Source organism: Monopterus albus, unplaced genomic scaffold (genome assembly GCF_001952655.1).
Source record: "Monopterus albus unplaced genomic scaffold, M_albus_1.0 scaffold31.1, whole genome shotgun sequence".
NCBI classification, from domain to species: domain Eukaryota; kingdom Metazoa; phylum Chordata; class Actinopteri; order Synbranchiformes; family Synbranchidae; genus Monopterus; species Monopterus albus.
The window spans coordinates 4,991,720-5,007,668 of record NW_018127911.1 but is presented as its reverse complement, the minus strand read 5'-3'; the positions used below and the strand labels follow the sequence as shown (position 1 = coordinate 5,007,668).

Sequence of the window (15,949 nt, the reverse complement as noted above, 5' to 3'; positions counted from 1 at the left end):
CCAGATGGCACCTACCACTACTAGACACATTAATTCCATTCGGCTTAGTGAGTTTTCTAACATAATACCTAATGTAGGTAAGTCGCTAGTTCCAGCAAACCACTGCTAAAAGAATTTAATTCCACACATGCCTTGCAGCATAGTTCCTAATGGTTCCCTTCTCTGCATGTAAATGACCTCCTGTCCTGGATCTTTGATTGCAAATCAATGACTGTTTGCTTTATTTCAACATTCAGCACCAGTGAACCACAACGCTACGGGGGCAAATGTTGAACAGAGAATTTACAGGTTTGCTATCGAGCACTTGAAACAATAAAACTGCTAGTGAGCTATTAAACAAACGAGAGAATAAAGTGGCTGCTGTGGACCCAGATTAACACGGTAGATACAACGTCGAAAGGTGTAATTATTCTTTACTGACACAAACGTTTAGCCCCCAGAGCGGAACACTGTTTACCACAAATACTGCCACCGTGCTTGACCTAATCATGGGCTGAGATTTACCTGACTGCATTTGTTGTAGCTGATTTGTGTGTTGGAGCTGATATTTCCTAGCAATGAGCACACTGTGTACCCTGACTCAGCATTAGATTTGATCTCCCACATAACTGCCAGACTGGTGTTTTAAATAGGTTTTACAATGGCATGCTGAAATACAAACTAGTACATTTTATATGATCAAATTAAATATGAAATAATCCAGATTATTAAAAAAATACAAAGGTTTAACATCACTGGGTAATATGTGCATTTGTATCTATATAGTGAGTTTTTAGGTGAAGTTCTTGGATGTTGCTGTGCCAGTACTTGAGTATTGTAGCGTCATTTGTTCTCATTACAAACAGGAGCTGACAGAGCCCATGTGATCCTTTTCACAGTGTCAGTGTTTGCTTGTGCCTTCTACATGTGTTTTTCCGTATAATATGCAGTGGCTTGTATGATTCTCTTCAGCATGAAACTACATAGAAGAAAATTGTTCATGTTAAGATAAGTGTTATATTAGTTTAATATTCACCTCAGGTTTAAAAAAAATTTGCAGGAATCACACAACACCTACTCTTACATAATGGTGTATGTATGTGTATAACTGCACAGTGTGGAACTCAACAAGCCTCCAGACCGGCAGGGACCATCGATGACAGACTGACACATCACTGCCAACTCCTGACTGCAGAAATATGGCAGTCTCTATACCGTCCTGCCAAAATATTAAAGCCATGAGCTCCATTCCAGGTCTTGATTATGTGTGATTTGTTTGTTTTTGTTTTTGTATATGCATTTGGTGTGTTTGTGTGCTTCTCTCCATGGTTGCATATCTGACCCTTGCTGTACATACACAGTGCATACAGTATTGTGTTGCTGGCACATTTGTGTGTATCAGTTCATGTGTGTGTACACAGGTGAATGTGCACATGTGTGTGCATGTTGGCGCACTAACAGGCATGCTAGCTGATGTCCCCAGTAATCCAGCAGTGGGCCTGTTGTGGATTAGTAGCAGGCTTCAGGGGATGGCAATCCCATTCCCATTTACAGCTCTCCCTGGCAGGAAGAAAATCAAGGATGCCTTCTCTCTACTACCTTCACACTGGTTAGAGCCTGAAGCTGTGTGTCTGTGTTTATTGTTGAGATTGTGTATATGTTGCTGTCAAATGGAAGCTGATGAATGTGCTATAAATATGCCTAACATTAAATTCAGCTTTTTCTCTGTCCCCACTTATTATATTGTTGCAAGAGTCTGTGTTGCAAAGACATTAATTCAGTGTGTTGTCTGGTTAAATGGTCATGCACCATCTAATACACATGATGACTCAATTAAAACACAGGGGACAAGTGTTTTTATGTGGCATAGATTGTGTACACTTTTAGTCCCCATGGAATTGCTGTTACTCACTGACATAAAGTATATTAGTAGACATAATTAACCAAATATGCTAAATAATTTTAAAAACAAAATACTTATTTTTTACAATCACTTATTTGCATTGTTTAAGCTGTGACGCTGAGGCTGTATGGTCAAACTGGACAAGCCAACTTGCTTTTTCTATATTCTTTCTTCTTTTTCTCCTAAAAAATGTCAGTTTCATCATGTGAAAATATAAGACAATGCAACTGTATTACTTTGGCCTTGTCTTGGAGATAATCCTGGTAGGAACATGTTGTAGATGTCTGGTGGCATTTATATCACATCTAGTGCAGACACACACTCTTACAGGGTAACACACACATACACAGACCATTACACAGCAACGGAACAAAATTTCATTACAACAGGATTCGTTTTGAGGTAATTCACACCACATCCGACACGAGAACTGACCTCCTGAACCTTGAGATACAACCTTGCCTTCTCTGTGGTGACAATTTAAATGCCAGCATTCTTCTATCTAGTGTGAGAGAAAGAAAAAACATTTTTTGTGTGTGTGCGTGTGGCTAGGACTTGCAACTCGATATCACAACAAAAGAGCTGTGGTGGCAAGTCCCCATGCAGACATTATATGTCAGCATCACCATCATACTGTTAACATGTACCAACTGTACAAAGCCGTCCTCATTCAGGGTACCTACCCAAGGTCAGCCTGGATTAGCCGCTAGTAACCCTATCAGGTCCAGCACAATGATTACAAAGCCCAGTGACACTGGCTGTCAGCAGACTCTTTGGAGGCAACCCTATCTGCCCGACCCTTGGCTACAGAGCCACTGGAGAGGGTTTGTCCATTTCAAATTGTCTCCCCTTTGTGTCTCCCTTTATTTCCCCTCTTTGATTTACGGAGACGTGTTTGGTTCATCAGTCAGCCTGTCTGGGTGAGTGTGTGCTTTAAACCCATGCTGCACATAATTCCTATAATTTGTGGGGGGGTTTTTCTTCTTCCCCTTCCACATACTCCATTCATTGTGCTTGTTACCTCTGATACCAACAGCCGCCTGATCTAATCCCTCACCCTCCACCCTGCATGAGCCATGTAGCTTCATGCTCTACACCATATGATTTGGTCTCAAATGAACATTTGCAAATCAATAAGAGTGATTAGAGTTTTAAGCCAAATAGTCCTGGTGTCAACATCTTTGAAGTGCTCCATGTAATGTTTATTGACACAGTTGGAGACAATATTTGTCAAAAGACTGGATGTCTGTAGTCTGTAAAACAACACTTGTGAGAGAAGTTTTTAAACCATGAATTAGGAAGCAGGCACACTGTTCTCCTTGTCTTAACAATTCAGACATGTCAGAATAAAATAAAATGAAGACTTCACAGAAAGTGTGTTTGTTATTCGCCTGCCTTTTTTGAGAGGAAATACACTCCAAGCCAATCAGTTTACTGCCTAACTTTCCTCCCCAAGAACTGTTTTTCCAACATCCATGTCAGTTAGCAGCATGTTAAACAAATCAAACCTAAAGAAAGAGCTGCCTTGTGATTTTGGTATTAAAAAAAACTTTGATAAACAAGAACAAGAACAGTACTGGTAACATAACATATTCAATGCAATGTGGCAACCACTGTTCTCCACTTCAGCACATCAGAGGCGCTCCTGCTTTAGTTGCCCTAAAGGTACCCGTTTACAAAGTGATAGGGCTTAAGGTTTTTAACTCGAGGCGAGGGACTGATTTGAAACCCCCTCTGTTGCCAAGCACATGGACGGCTGCTGATTAGAAGAGGGTTGGCAGCAGTGGGCAGATGCCAGGCGAGGAGAGATATGAAGGCCTGTCAGCAGCCTGCCACCCTACCACCCTACCCCTCATCCCCACAGTTGCCCCCATCTCCTACTGACCCCTCCTCCACTGTACAACAAAAAAAAGACTGAAGACATTTCTGCAACATACTCGAAGGGGGAGGGGATGGATTGTAGTAGCGCTTTGTATCAAAATGCAGCAAATGTTACGTAGTTGTAATGACAGACACGCAAAGACATGTAGTGCACCATCTTTGTCATTTCTCACTGATCTCAAGAGTTTTGGGGAGTTGTTTTGATCATATAAGGCTGAGAATAAGACTGCCTAGCTAACTAAGTTGCACAATGCAAGATCACAATACAGTTTCTCTCCTTTCCTCAGTACACCCACGCACAAAGATGAGCACACAAACACATATGTATTGTACTTTGTACAAGTTTGCGATACTGAATAATCCTTCACCAGCCCACAAAGGACAAAACATTTTGAGCTGTTTGGATGTTTTAAAATTCAGGAGAGTAAATAGTCCTGTTGTTAGAGCATAATGCACTTCTCTTCTCAGTGACTACAATTTTGGGAATTGTCCAAAAAAAGATGAGTACAAGATGTTTTTAAATAAAGGATTGGGAGTCTAAAGGTACAAGGAGACAAACCAGAAGACAAAAACTGCTTTTGTAGGTGGACAAACTCAATGTACTGTTCTAATCAACTCCCACAGCTCTCGCAGATGTGCCATCTACTACAATGGCTTTAGAAACATCTGTAAGACCTCATTTATACTTGGACTACTTCTCCCCTATAGATCTCTCTGAGTTGACCTCAACAATTGCTTCATCTAAATCATCAACATGTCTCCTGGACCCCATCCCGACCAGGCTGCTCAAAGACGGCTTGCCCCTAATCAACACATCCATACTAGATCTGATTAACCTCTCTCTATTAACAGGTTATGTTCCACAGGCTTTTAAACTTGCAGTAATTAAACCTCTACTCAAAAAGCCTACTCTTGACCCAGGTGTCCTAGCTAATTATAGACCAATATCCAATCTCCCATTTATTTCCAAAATCCTTCAAAAAGCTGTTGCAAAGCAGTTATGTGACCACTTGCACAAGAATGATTTGTTTGAGGATTTTCAGCCAGGATTTAGAGTCCATCATAGTAGGTAGTGAAACCGCATTGGTGAAAGTCACCAATGATCTTCTCCTAGCCTCAGACAAAGGACTTGTCTCCATACTTGTCCTCTTAGATCTCAGTGCTGCTTTTGACACCATTGATCACAGCATCTTACTGCAGAGACTTGAACATGTTATTGGGATTAAAGGAACTGCGCTAAGTTGGTTCAAATCTTATTTATCAGAAAGATTTCAATTTGTTCATGTTAATGACGAATGTTCCACACAAACTGAAGTTAGTCACGGCCTTCCACAGGGCTCTGTGTTAGGTCCAATTCTCTTCACTTTATACATGCTCCCTTTAGGCAATATTATCAGGAAGCACAACATAAATTTCCATTGCTATGCAAATGATTCTCAGTTATATTTATCTATGAAGCCAAATGAATCAGGTCAGCTGGTCAAACTTCAAGCATGTCTTAAAGACATAAAGGCCTGGATGACCTGCAACTTCTTACTTCTAAACTCTGACAAAACTGAAGTTATTGTGCTTGGGCCTGAAAACCTTAGAAATCTGCTGTCTAATCATATAGTTACTTTAGATGACATAGCTCTTGCCTCCAGTACTACTGTGAGGAACCTTGGAGTCATCTTTGATCAGAATATGTCCTTTAAATCACACATAAACCAAGCCTCTAGATCTGCCTTCTTTCACCTGCGCAATATTGCAAAAATCAGGAGCATCCTGTCTCAAAGTGATGCTGAAAAACTGGTCCATGCATTTGTTACCTCCAGGCTGGACTACTGTAACTCTTTACTATCAGGATGTCCCAATAATTCCCTAAAAAGCCTCCAGTTAATCCAAAATGCTGCAGCCAGAGTACTGACAGGAACTAGCAAGAGAGATCATATCTCTCCCATATTAGCTTCTCTCCACTGGCTCCCTGTAAAATTCAGAATAGAATTTAAAATCCTTCTCCTAACATACAAAGCCCTTAATGACAAGGCTCCATCGTATCTTAAAGACCTCGTAGAGCCTTATCATCCTAACAGAGCACTTCGCTCTCAGAGTGCAGGTTTACTTGTGGTTCCTAGAGTCCACAGAAGCAGAATGGGAGGCAGAGCCTTTAGCTATCAAGCTCCTCTCCTATGGAACCAACTCCCAGTCTCAGTTCGGGAGGCGGACACCCTCTCTACCTTTAAGATTAGACTTAAGACGTTCCTTTTTGATAAAGCTTATAGTTAGGGCTGGATCAGGTGACCCTGAGCCCTCCCTTAGTTATGCTGCTATAGGCCTAGGCTGCTGGGGGCCCCATGATGCTCTGAGTTTCTTTCCCCTCCCCTCCTACTCTCCTCTCCTCTCCTCCTCTTCCCTCTCCTCTCTCTCCCTATGCTTCTATATGCCACCATTACACATCACTAACTCTGTGTCTCCTCTCTCCCGTAGTGTGTCCTCTCTCTCTGTTGGGTTTTCCCTATGTAATAATAATAACAGTAAAGTGTCTTTGTAAAGTGTCCTGAGATGACTTTTGTTGTGATTTGGCGCTATACAAATAAAATTTGATTTGATTTGATTTTGATTTAATAAGTCACAACAATGTGAAAGCAGTGGATCCTGTAAACAATAGCCAGACTCAGGCTCTAATCAACATTGTTGTGTATTCCAGGCTGTATTGATTTGACTACATAACTAGCCCATTTCCCTGCTATACCACCGCACTGTTAGTCATGCACCTACAGTTGTGCATATAGTTAGAGTGATAGACAGACACGCATGCATTTACACATTTACCCAGATTCGCTCCACATTGCCTCCAAATGCGCACTCACATAGTAAACACATAAGCTCTTCAACACAAGACATATAACTTAATAAAATTCAAACAATCCACAACAACTGCACTGCAGAGGTTCAGAACTGTATGGAAAAAAGAAAAATCTGAAATCAATATTTATTTAGTCATATATGTAATAAACAAAGGGCAAGACATCAAAGCTAAATCCTTTAGCTATTCAGTTCAACTCAGGCAATTTACCAAAAAGGTTTAGCAGTTAGCAATCATCAACTAATGCAATAGAAGTAAACCTGCCAGTTCTACATTATTCAGTGGTAAATTCTGTTGGGACAGAAAAGAATCAATAGCTGTTTCCTTAATTCATTAAAGGATGACATGTTTCATAAAATAACTGCATCTGGTATAAATATATCAGTAAGCTGAAATAAAAAAGCTATCTATTGAATTTACTGAAATCATATGTATTTATAATGGGCCATCCAATAACTGCAAGTGTGTCAATTTCTTAGACAAATATTAAATGTCAGTTAATCAGGTAAAATTTATGCACAACCTAGGGACAAATTTATACTTTTTTTTAACGGTGCACAGTGTATTGTGGCAAGGGCCTACAAACTTGAAATATATAAATAAAACAAACAAATTAATGGCAAACCTTCTGTTTTAAAATATTATATATAGTACTTTTATTTCCTTCTATTTATTAATATGAGATAATGCTACCAAGTACGTTTGCTCTCATTCAAGCTCTTTTTGAATACCAAATCCGTAAAGTCTGTCAAACCATACAGTATTGTACAGTGAAGAACTCCACAAACTCAAACTATCAAAAACATTAAAATGATATTTATACACAGTGTTAAAGTCACTGCTGTACCTAAATTATATTGGTCTAAATTTGTGATAATGTCATACAGAGTGGGTTTATCAGTATGTGACTCTACATCTTTTCCCCTGTCTGCCTCTCTGTCTGACCCGATGCTTTTCTGTCTTTCTGCATCTGCCTAATGTCTCTGTTCTTTCCATGCTGCATTTATCTGTCTGCCTCTCTGTCTGTCTCACTGCCTCTCTCTCTCTCTGTCTGCCTTGTCTTTCTCTATGTCTGTCCATCAATCTCTTTTCTACCATTTCCTATATCTCCATCATGGTGGAACTAAAATATCTGAGGAGCCTCAGCCTGACTGAAACTGAGACCTGGAATGTACTACTGTGAAGTTCAGCACACACGCACACACACAAAAGTTATATACTGTACATCAACAGGCCGACAGGTGCACTTCACACTGACATATGCATATGCACACTTTGACAGTTACATGCTCACACATATACACTCACCATTACCTATTATACACTTACAGTTACAGACGTATAAGTAAAAAAAACCAAAACAAAACAAAAAAAACAACAAAACTGAACTCACAGTGATGGTACAGTACTGATGGTTAGCCTATGGCCTGTGTGTAGAGGAGACAGTGCCCCCTGGTGTGGACCAAACAGTACTCCCAGTCAGCCATATCTTGACCCAATCTACAGTACTTTGAGAGCAGTCATTTACTTTTCTAGGATTGATTAGTCCTGCCTGAAACCTAGATGTTCCCAAAAATAAAAATACAAACCATTTCCTGAATAGCAGACAGAATATTAAAATAATGTGGATACAATAAATGCTTCCATCTCTTTAGTTATATAGCCAAGCATATCAAGTGCTATTTTACCCTGGTATTTTATGCATTTGTATAATGTTGGTATTTATTTGGTACAACAATATACTAAACTGGGATGCTGAGAGCACTGTACAGGTCCAGAGAATGTATAGAGCAATATTACAACTTCCAATACAAAATATTTCAAACTTCAAATATAAAAATGGTATTTACTGTATTTGCTCCCATGAATACATTGTTTGTTTTGTGCACTTCTTTGATGCCAATCTCTGTTACCTGCCTGTTTTGCTCTCATACTCATGTACCCATGTACTGTGACTGATGGGACTGGTCTACAGGCATAGGGATTTAGACATACATATATAAAAACTATATATTAGAACTATCACAGTACAGAGTTTTTGGTTAATGTGTGTGTCAGTGATAGATTTAGGCAGAAATCTTAAAATAGAAAAAAAAAATCTGACATTATATCAAAAATGTTGTTTTAGGTGGATGCTTACACACATACAGTATGTTGTGATATGTGCCTGACGTCATAACGATGTCAAGTCTTCTAAAAATATTCACAGGCATTATCGCTGTAATTAAGGGCTTTAAGGGATATTGTGCATTAATTAGTAGAAGCGCAATGTATCAGGATTACTTAAGAGGATCTTTTTTTCTACACTAAATGCATGTATGTATTTCGAGGTGATGTAAATTAATGAGTACTTTCTGCTAACAGGCAAGCTGTATTGCGTCTATTTAAACCGTGCTGCTGCTGTTTACAACGCTGCCAGACCACAGTGCAGTGGAGGAATCAGCACCTGATGGATGAATACATTCATTCGGATGAATACTGATGAGAAAAACTGCTAGGCCACTCTGCTCTCCAATAGCTGACACCATGACTGCCCGTTCCAAAACCGCTGTCACAGTTTTAGGTTTCCATCATGCTGTGTTGTAGCGCTTGTCTCCAACAGAGGTCATAATGCCTGTAATCACAATAATAAAGGACAATGCTATGCCCTGTTTTACACGCAGACAAGTCCTAAAAAGTGCACGCAAAGATATACAACAGACAGGTGAGTGCCCGAGGACACCGGCAAAGGTGAATGAGCAAAAACTGTCAAAAGCAAATAAGACTAGGGCGCACACACAAAGTCACACTTCAGCAGTGCTGTGGTAAGCTTGTTGTATCTGTGTAGTGAAGAGACTGTCCCTCGCCCCCTATAAAGCCACAAGCACCCACCACCAACAGCTTTATTATTTCTGACGAATGTAATTGTAATAAGGGATGAGCGTATTTGAGATGCGCTAAGAGGTGGAAATGGAGAAGCCGGGTAGCCTACGCCTCCCGCAGGTCAGAGCGCGCACACTTACTCGTGGATATGTTCGGGTTTGATAGCTGGACTGACGAAATAACCAGCTGCAAGCAGAGAGCACTGGCCATTTTATACTCTCTCTCTCTTCCTCCTTCTTTGCACAGTTTGTTATGAGAGTGTTAAGGGCATGGTTTGATCCAGACGCGGTGTGCCACAATCAGCCTGAGCTTAAACAATTAAAGCTAATAACCCAACCGCGCAAAATTCACTTATGTATACTTTTTTGCTTCACCTATCAGTCTATTTCTGTTTTGTACAGCAAAAACGCGAATTTTGTCAAGTAAATGAACCCACTTTTGTTTTTTTAACTCTAACGGAAAATATGGATTCAACATATAAAATGGCTTCATTTTAATTTTTGATACACATCACCTGAATTTTCCTTATACAGATAGCAAATGAGGCAGATCAGATGCAAACATTTTGATTTGCATTATCAACAGTCCAAATACTTTTGCATCCAGTAGGTAGATTTTTATTTAGCAATGTTTCCCGCAAAATCCCACATTAAACTAAAGGATTCTTTTCAAGATGCATCGACCTTATTGCATTGTGGAGCCTTGGTTTTGTTCCGAAGCTCCATTTCTATGAGGCAGAAGGGGGCGGGGATGGGATATTCAGATGAGCTGGAGTGACAGCTCCAGTTTCTCCCAATACTCTGTGTGTCTGAAACTCCACTGGCTCCTTCCCTCCTAACTCCTCACTTCATAGTGCTGCGTACTAAAAACATCGGACGCTAGGGGATCAAGACGCATGCCACATTGCCTCTATGTGGGCACCTTAACAGATCTTTCGGGGTTTTTTTTCCCAGTAAGGGGGCTGTGGAGGGAGGACTTTTTTTTTATTCTCAATGTCTGACTGTTTGCACGGCTGATTATTGAGCTGATTGTTTATTATTTTGGCTGTTGTTGCTCGCCGCCCTGCGCGCTTTTCTTCCTCCCTCTTTTGGAATCGGCGACCTATACCGTGCTAACCAATGTCCTATCCTCAGGGTTACCTCTACCAGCCCCCGGGCTCACTGGCTCTTTATTCGTGTCCGGCTTACGGGGCCTCGGCTCTGGCTGCCCCGCGTAATGAAGACTTGGCGAGGTCGTCCTCTGGCTCAGCCTTCAGCCCTTATCCTGGATCGGCTGCTTTCTCCGCCTCGGCCGGTGCAGGCTTCTCCAGTCCACTGTCATACTCAACGGATCCAACTACGGGATTCCCAACCTATATGGTAAAACGTCTCACAGACTCATGTACGATTTAGTATGATTAAGTTCCAAAGCAGGTGAATGTGTCGCCGTGTTCAAGTGGGTAACTGCGCAAATTGTTTAGCTGCAGAAGTGTGTGCACTTCGAATAAATCGGTTCACGTTTTCAATATTTTTTGTTATGATTCTCCAGTCGATAAGTGCTCGCGGAAACTTTGAGTGCTAGTACTTTAATAGGCCTATCTAATGACAAGCTCCCGGGGTCCTTATAAAATCCTTGACGCCTTTAGCTTGAATGGGATTTTTAAGCATGGGTTGCAAATTGTAATGACTTCCCTAACTTAACACTCGCTGGGCAGCTAATTATGTAAAACTGAATACCAACTTAGGATTTTATTCGAGTCCGTAGAAATCAATTTAAGTGTCGAAGAAACTGAATAGCACAAGCTGTAACTCTTCTTCGTCGACCATTAAAGCCACCAGGGGATGAAGCCGCTGACATTGCTCTGAGTTGAACAAACGCACTTTTAACATGAAAAGCATGACACGCAATGCTAATGTCACAGGACACTTCAAGCTTTTGAGGAAAGGTGCATATCGAGTGATTTGCTAATGGGATTTGTAATGCTGCAAAGGGGAGATGTGTTAACACACTGGGGCTGCCACTACAAAACAAAAAGCAGCTAATGACAGAAAACGAGGAAGTTAATAGGTAATTACAGTAAAGAAACTGTCCCTTTTATTATTCTAACTGCTATATTAACGGTAGCTCTGTTAATCCCTTGATTATAACCATTAGTTTATGACTTTCTGCGGCCTGCTTTTATGCACAACATCTTTACTGCTGGTGTTTGCAATTACAGTGAATTTATTTAACTGTGTGAACAGGGTTGACACACACACACACACACACACACATATATATATATTTATATATTTGTTGTTGTTTGTTTTTGTATTAAAATGACCTTGAAGCTATACAAAGTTTCTTTATCCATAAGTCATCATATTACACCATTAAAATAAATCTTAATTTTAGAAAACACCGCACATTTATTACTTTTTTCAACTTTTCCCCAGAGCTCCCCATACGATGCGCACACGACAGGAATGGCTGGAGCATTAAGTTACCACCCATACGGGAGTCCAGGGTACCCCTACCAACTCAACGACCCGGCTTACCGCAAAAACGCCACCAGGGACGCCACGGCCACCCTGAAGGCCTGGCTGCAGGAACACAGGAAGAACCCGTACCCGACGAAAGGGGAGAAGATCATGTTGGCTATTATTACCAAGATGACCCTGACGCAGGTCTCCACGTGGTTCGCCAATGCCAGGCGGAGGCTCAAGAAGGAGAACAAGATGACCTGGGCGCCCAGGAATAAGAGTGAAGACGAGGATGAGGAGGACGGGGACGGGGAAAGGAAAGAGGTGGAGCGCTCTGAGAAAACCTTGGATAACAGCGAGGCTTCAGCGGAGGATGAAGGTGGGGTATAATCTGGCGACCGAGCCAATGATCCATTTAACAATTCAGGGCAGAATGGGGGTGAACGAGAGGGAAGGGGTGCCCCCTTTTTATTTACTGCTCATATGGTTTAGTGCAGTAATAAAATATAAAGGACATAAAATTGTAAAATAGGCAAAAAAAAAAATATTTTTTATTACAAACAATCTGGTTTGAATGCTCATTCTATATATATGCAAGAGATGATGAATGAAAACGAGGTTCCAAGATTCAACAATGGGATAAATGACCTTGTTAAGATGAAGACTATTTTCTTTCAAATGATTAATAGCAGGTCACGGGGAAAGTAGACACATAACACAGCAATCACCATGAGTGGCCTCGGTGACAGACTGTTAATGATATGCTACTAATGGCATTTTCGTATAATTATGTAAAAGGGAAAGACTATTTTCATATAAAAGTGTATTTTCGTAGCTTCTCATTTAAACTGATAAAAAAGAACAATGAATATCTTAATTATTCAGACCGAGTTGGTTGTAAAACATTATGGATACACGTGGACATGATATGTTCATTGAATACAATGTGAAATTTAAGAGATTATTTACCTATTTATAGAAAATGCCTTAGTTTTTATTTTCGAATATAGTGGTCATTTTTATTTAATGTGTCTGCTTTTTTTTTTTTACATTTTCTCCCTTTATTTTTATATTCTGTGACTTGCTAGGTTTTATTTTAACTATAGGCTACATCCTAAAATCCCCCCTCTTGTCTTAGGTATCAGCTTGCATGTGGACACCCTGACGGACCACTCCTGCTCGGCAGAGTCTGATGGGGAGAAGGCCACCTGTCGTGTGGGAGACCTGGGCTCTGACCAAGCTGGAGAGAAATGCGACGAAGACGGCGAGGACCAGAACCATGACGCACGGGTTCAGCTTTCGCCCAAACCTGTTACGTCGTCGCCTCTAACAGGAGTAGAAGCGCCAGTCCTCAGTCATCACCAACACCATCACCACCACCACCACCTCCACCATCTCCACCACTTCCACAGCCAGCGTGAGGATTTGGCCCGGAGCCTCGTCAGTAGCAACAATATTAACAGCAGTAAATCGTCTTCATGCCTTGATAGCAGACCTTCTTCTGGAGCGCCTCAGAACCCGACAGTCAAACCCAAATTATGGTCGCTGGCGGAGATTGCTACCTCGGACCAAAAGCAACAAAACCAACTGGGGCAGCCTGGGCAAACAAATTGCCCCTCCTCCAGCGGTGGCCTCCTCACTCCCCCTACGCCTTCCGCCACCTCCCCGGGTGCCAGTTCCCCCTCCCTCTACCCGGCCCCCTCCATCCTTGGAAGACCTATTTATTACACTTCTCCCTTTTATAGCAGTTACACAAACTATGGCAACTTCAGCCCCCTGCAGGGCCAAGGGATCCTGCGGTACACTAATTCATCTGGAGTGAGTCTGGCCGCTGCCGCCGCCGCCGCCGCTGCTGCTGCTGCAAACGACGGTCTGAGCTCCTCTCACCAGGCTCTGGAGGCGAGCACAAACCCCAAACACAGGCCAGACTCTCCCCTCGTTAAAAATAACCAAAACCAGATTGTTGCTGTCGAGCAACAGCAGCAACAGCACTTCAGGCCCGCAAATTTAGAAGCAAAGAAAGGTACGTAATAGGTCTATCATTAGGCGGTGACCTGCTACTAAAACGATCACAATTTTGAAAACGTATTTATTCTAGTGCTGAATCCTAAAGTCGCATTTTCCTTAAACAACAGATGGAAAACGTTTCACGGTGGAAGTAGAACGAGTTTACTTGTTTCAAATGCAAATGAGCTTTTGCCCCCACTGGATGACCTTGCTGCTTTTGATTTGGTCCAAGAAAAATAAGGCTTTCCCGAGCAACCTTGAGTGAGAAACACGTGGGATAGTCTGACACGATTTGCAGATTTTCACTTGCTTTAAGATAAATACGATTTTAGTTCCCAATGTGAGACGAAATGCCTACTTAAGATGGAACTTGTTACACCGCAGTCTAAGCAAATGAGCGTGTACTCTGGTCTATAATTCGTTTTCAATGCAGTTCATTCCCAGAAATAATCGATTTGTAGTTGCTCTCATTTAAAAAAAAACAACTATATACATAATTTGGTTTGTCTGAATGTAACAATCAAGTAAGTGATGACGGGATTTAAATTGGCTCGCTCTGGAAACCAGTAGGGCCATAATGATACAAACCTACTGCAAACAAATGTGCAAGAGGACACCCACAGACAGACATTAAAATAAGACCACGGAGGACAGGTTTCAACCACGCGCACAGACATGCACGTACACACACAATGGCAGCGTGTGAATCCAATAACCAGAGAAATGTTGCCATAGCTTTGAGCAGGAATCCTATTTTTACTGTTTCCTCTGATATGTGTGCATGTGTGCACAGTGTGCCCCAAACCTTATCTTTCAGCTTAGGATAATTATAATTTCACAGGATCAGCCAAAAGCAAACAAATCAGTTAGTCTGCTCTGCATTCAGCGTGCAACTTTACATCTTCAAATTTCATTTAGGTGGTCGTGGTGGTTACTTTCCTTACGCAGTTCAAAGCTTTGACTGCACGAAGTTTTTTTTTAATACTGGCAATTATTAGGCAGGGGGAACTTTAATAAGCACTTGCAGTACAGAGCTGTTTTAGTTGAACCCATACTGGCATACTTTTTTCTGCTGTTGTGGAGGGAGTTGATCATTTTAACGTGTGGGATTTTTATTTCCATGGTCTGCAGGTAGGTGTCACAATTGCTTTGACCATAAAGCGAGAAAGGACACCACCTTTTAGCCTCATGTTTTAACCCCATAACCTTTACACCAAACCGGATCTAGTGCCACCATATAGTCAGAATCAAAGCTGCTACCGCTTCCTAAGCTACACACAGGCTGAGATACTCTCCAGCACACATTTGTGAGATTATCACTGCATTGTTTCACTTGTTTTGTTTGGATGCATTGTGGATAATAATTTTAAGGTTTGAAAAAATATCTCCCATTATATGTGATTTACATGTTGTTTCTCAGGTTAGTTTGCTTATTTGCCATGGCATATGATTTTAGTTTATATTTACGCGTGGAAACATAATTTGGCCTTTCTGTGAAACCGTATTTGTAAAAGGAGGTGTCTTGAGACGCAAGACGGACAGAACTGGAGTGAACTTGAGGACTTCAAAGTGGAATAGCCTACATTTGATATTTATTTTTTTAAATGATAGCGCAACGATGCCTATAATTTATGCAAGTTGTATTGCAAAAAATATGAAACTCTTTGAATGTAAATAAAATAAAACGCGCTCGTATAGATTTACTGGCGAGGTATGATATCCATTATTCAAAGGAGAAAATATTAAACTGTTTTCCCAACTATTACTGAAATCTTGGGGAGTCTTTTTTTAAAATTCATAACAGACCTGTATTTAACACTGAGGGTTTTTCCCACTGCTCATTTTTCTTTTATTTTGTCAGTCAAACACAGATGGGGAAATGCTTTTCATAAACATTACGAGCTTTCACAGATTGCACTATCCATTCGTTGTAAATGGACCGTCATTTGCTTTTAGGTCCTCATTCTGGTCAGGGAGGCTCCCTCGGCCACATATTCACGGCCTTGATTGGGATAAACGACATACTTATTT

General features: G+C 41.1%; 1 protein-coding gene across 1 annotated transcript; it reads left to right on the top strand.

The window, feature by feature from the left end:
- The first annotated feature begins 10,330 nt into the window (after positions 1–10,330).
- On the top strand, positions 10,331–15,574 carry irx2a (iroquois homeobox 2a). Its single transcript, XM_020596592.1, has 3 exons — positions 10,331–10,828; positions 11,885–12,290; positions 13,050–15,574. The coding sequence occupies exons 1-3, from the start codon at positions 10,589–10,591 to the stop codon at positions 13,940–13,942; spliced, it is 1,539 nt and encodes a 512-aa protein (XP_020452248.1). The 5' UTR covers positions 10,331–10,588; the 3' UTR covers positions 13,943–15,574.
- Positions 15,575–15,949: the final 375 nt, after the last annotated feature.

Bases quoted from the DNA above. Each gene is read 5' to 3' on its own strand.
- irx2a (XM_020596592.1), top strand. From the start codon at position 10,589: ATGTCCTATCCTCAGGGTTACCTCTACCAGCCCCCGGGCTCACTGGCT. The intron at 10,829-11,884 runs GTAAAACGTCTC...ACTTTTCCCCAG, and splicing joins CGGGATTCCCAACCTATATG to AGCTCCCCATACGATGCGCA. The intron at 12,291-13,049 runs GTGGGGTATAAT...CTCTTGTCTTAG, and splicing joins GGCTTCAGCGGAGGATGAAG to GTATCAGCTTGCATGTGGAC.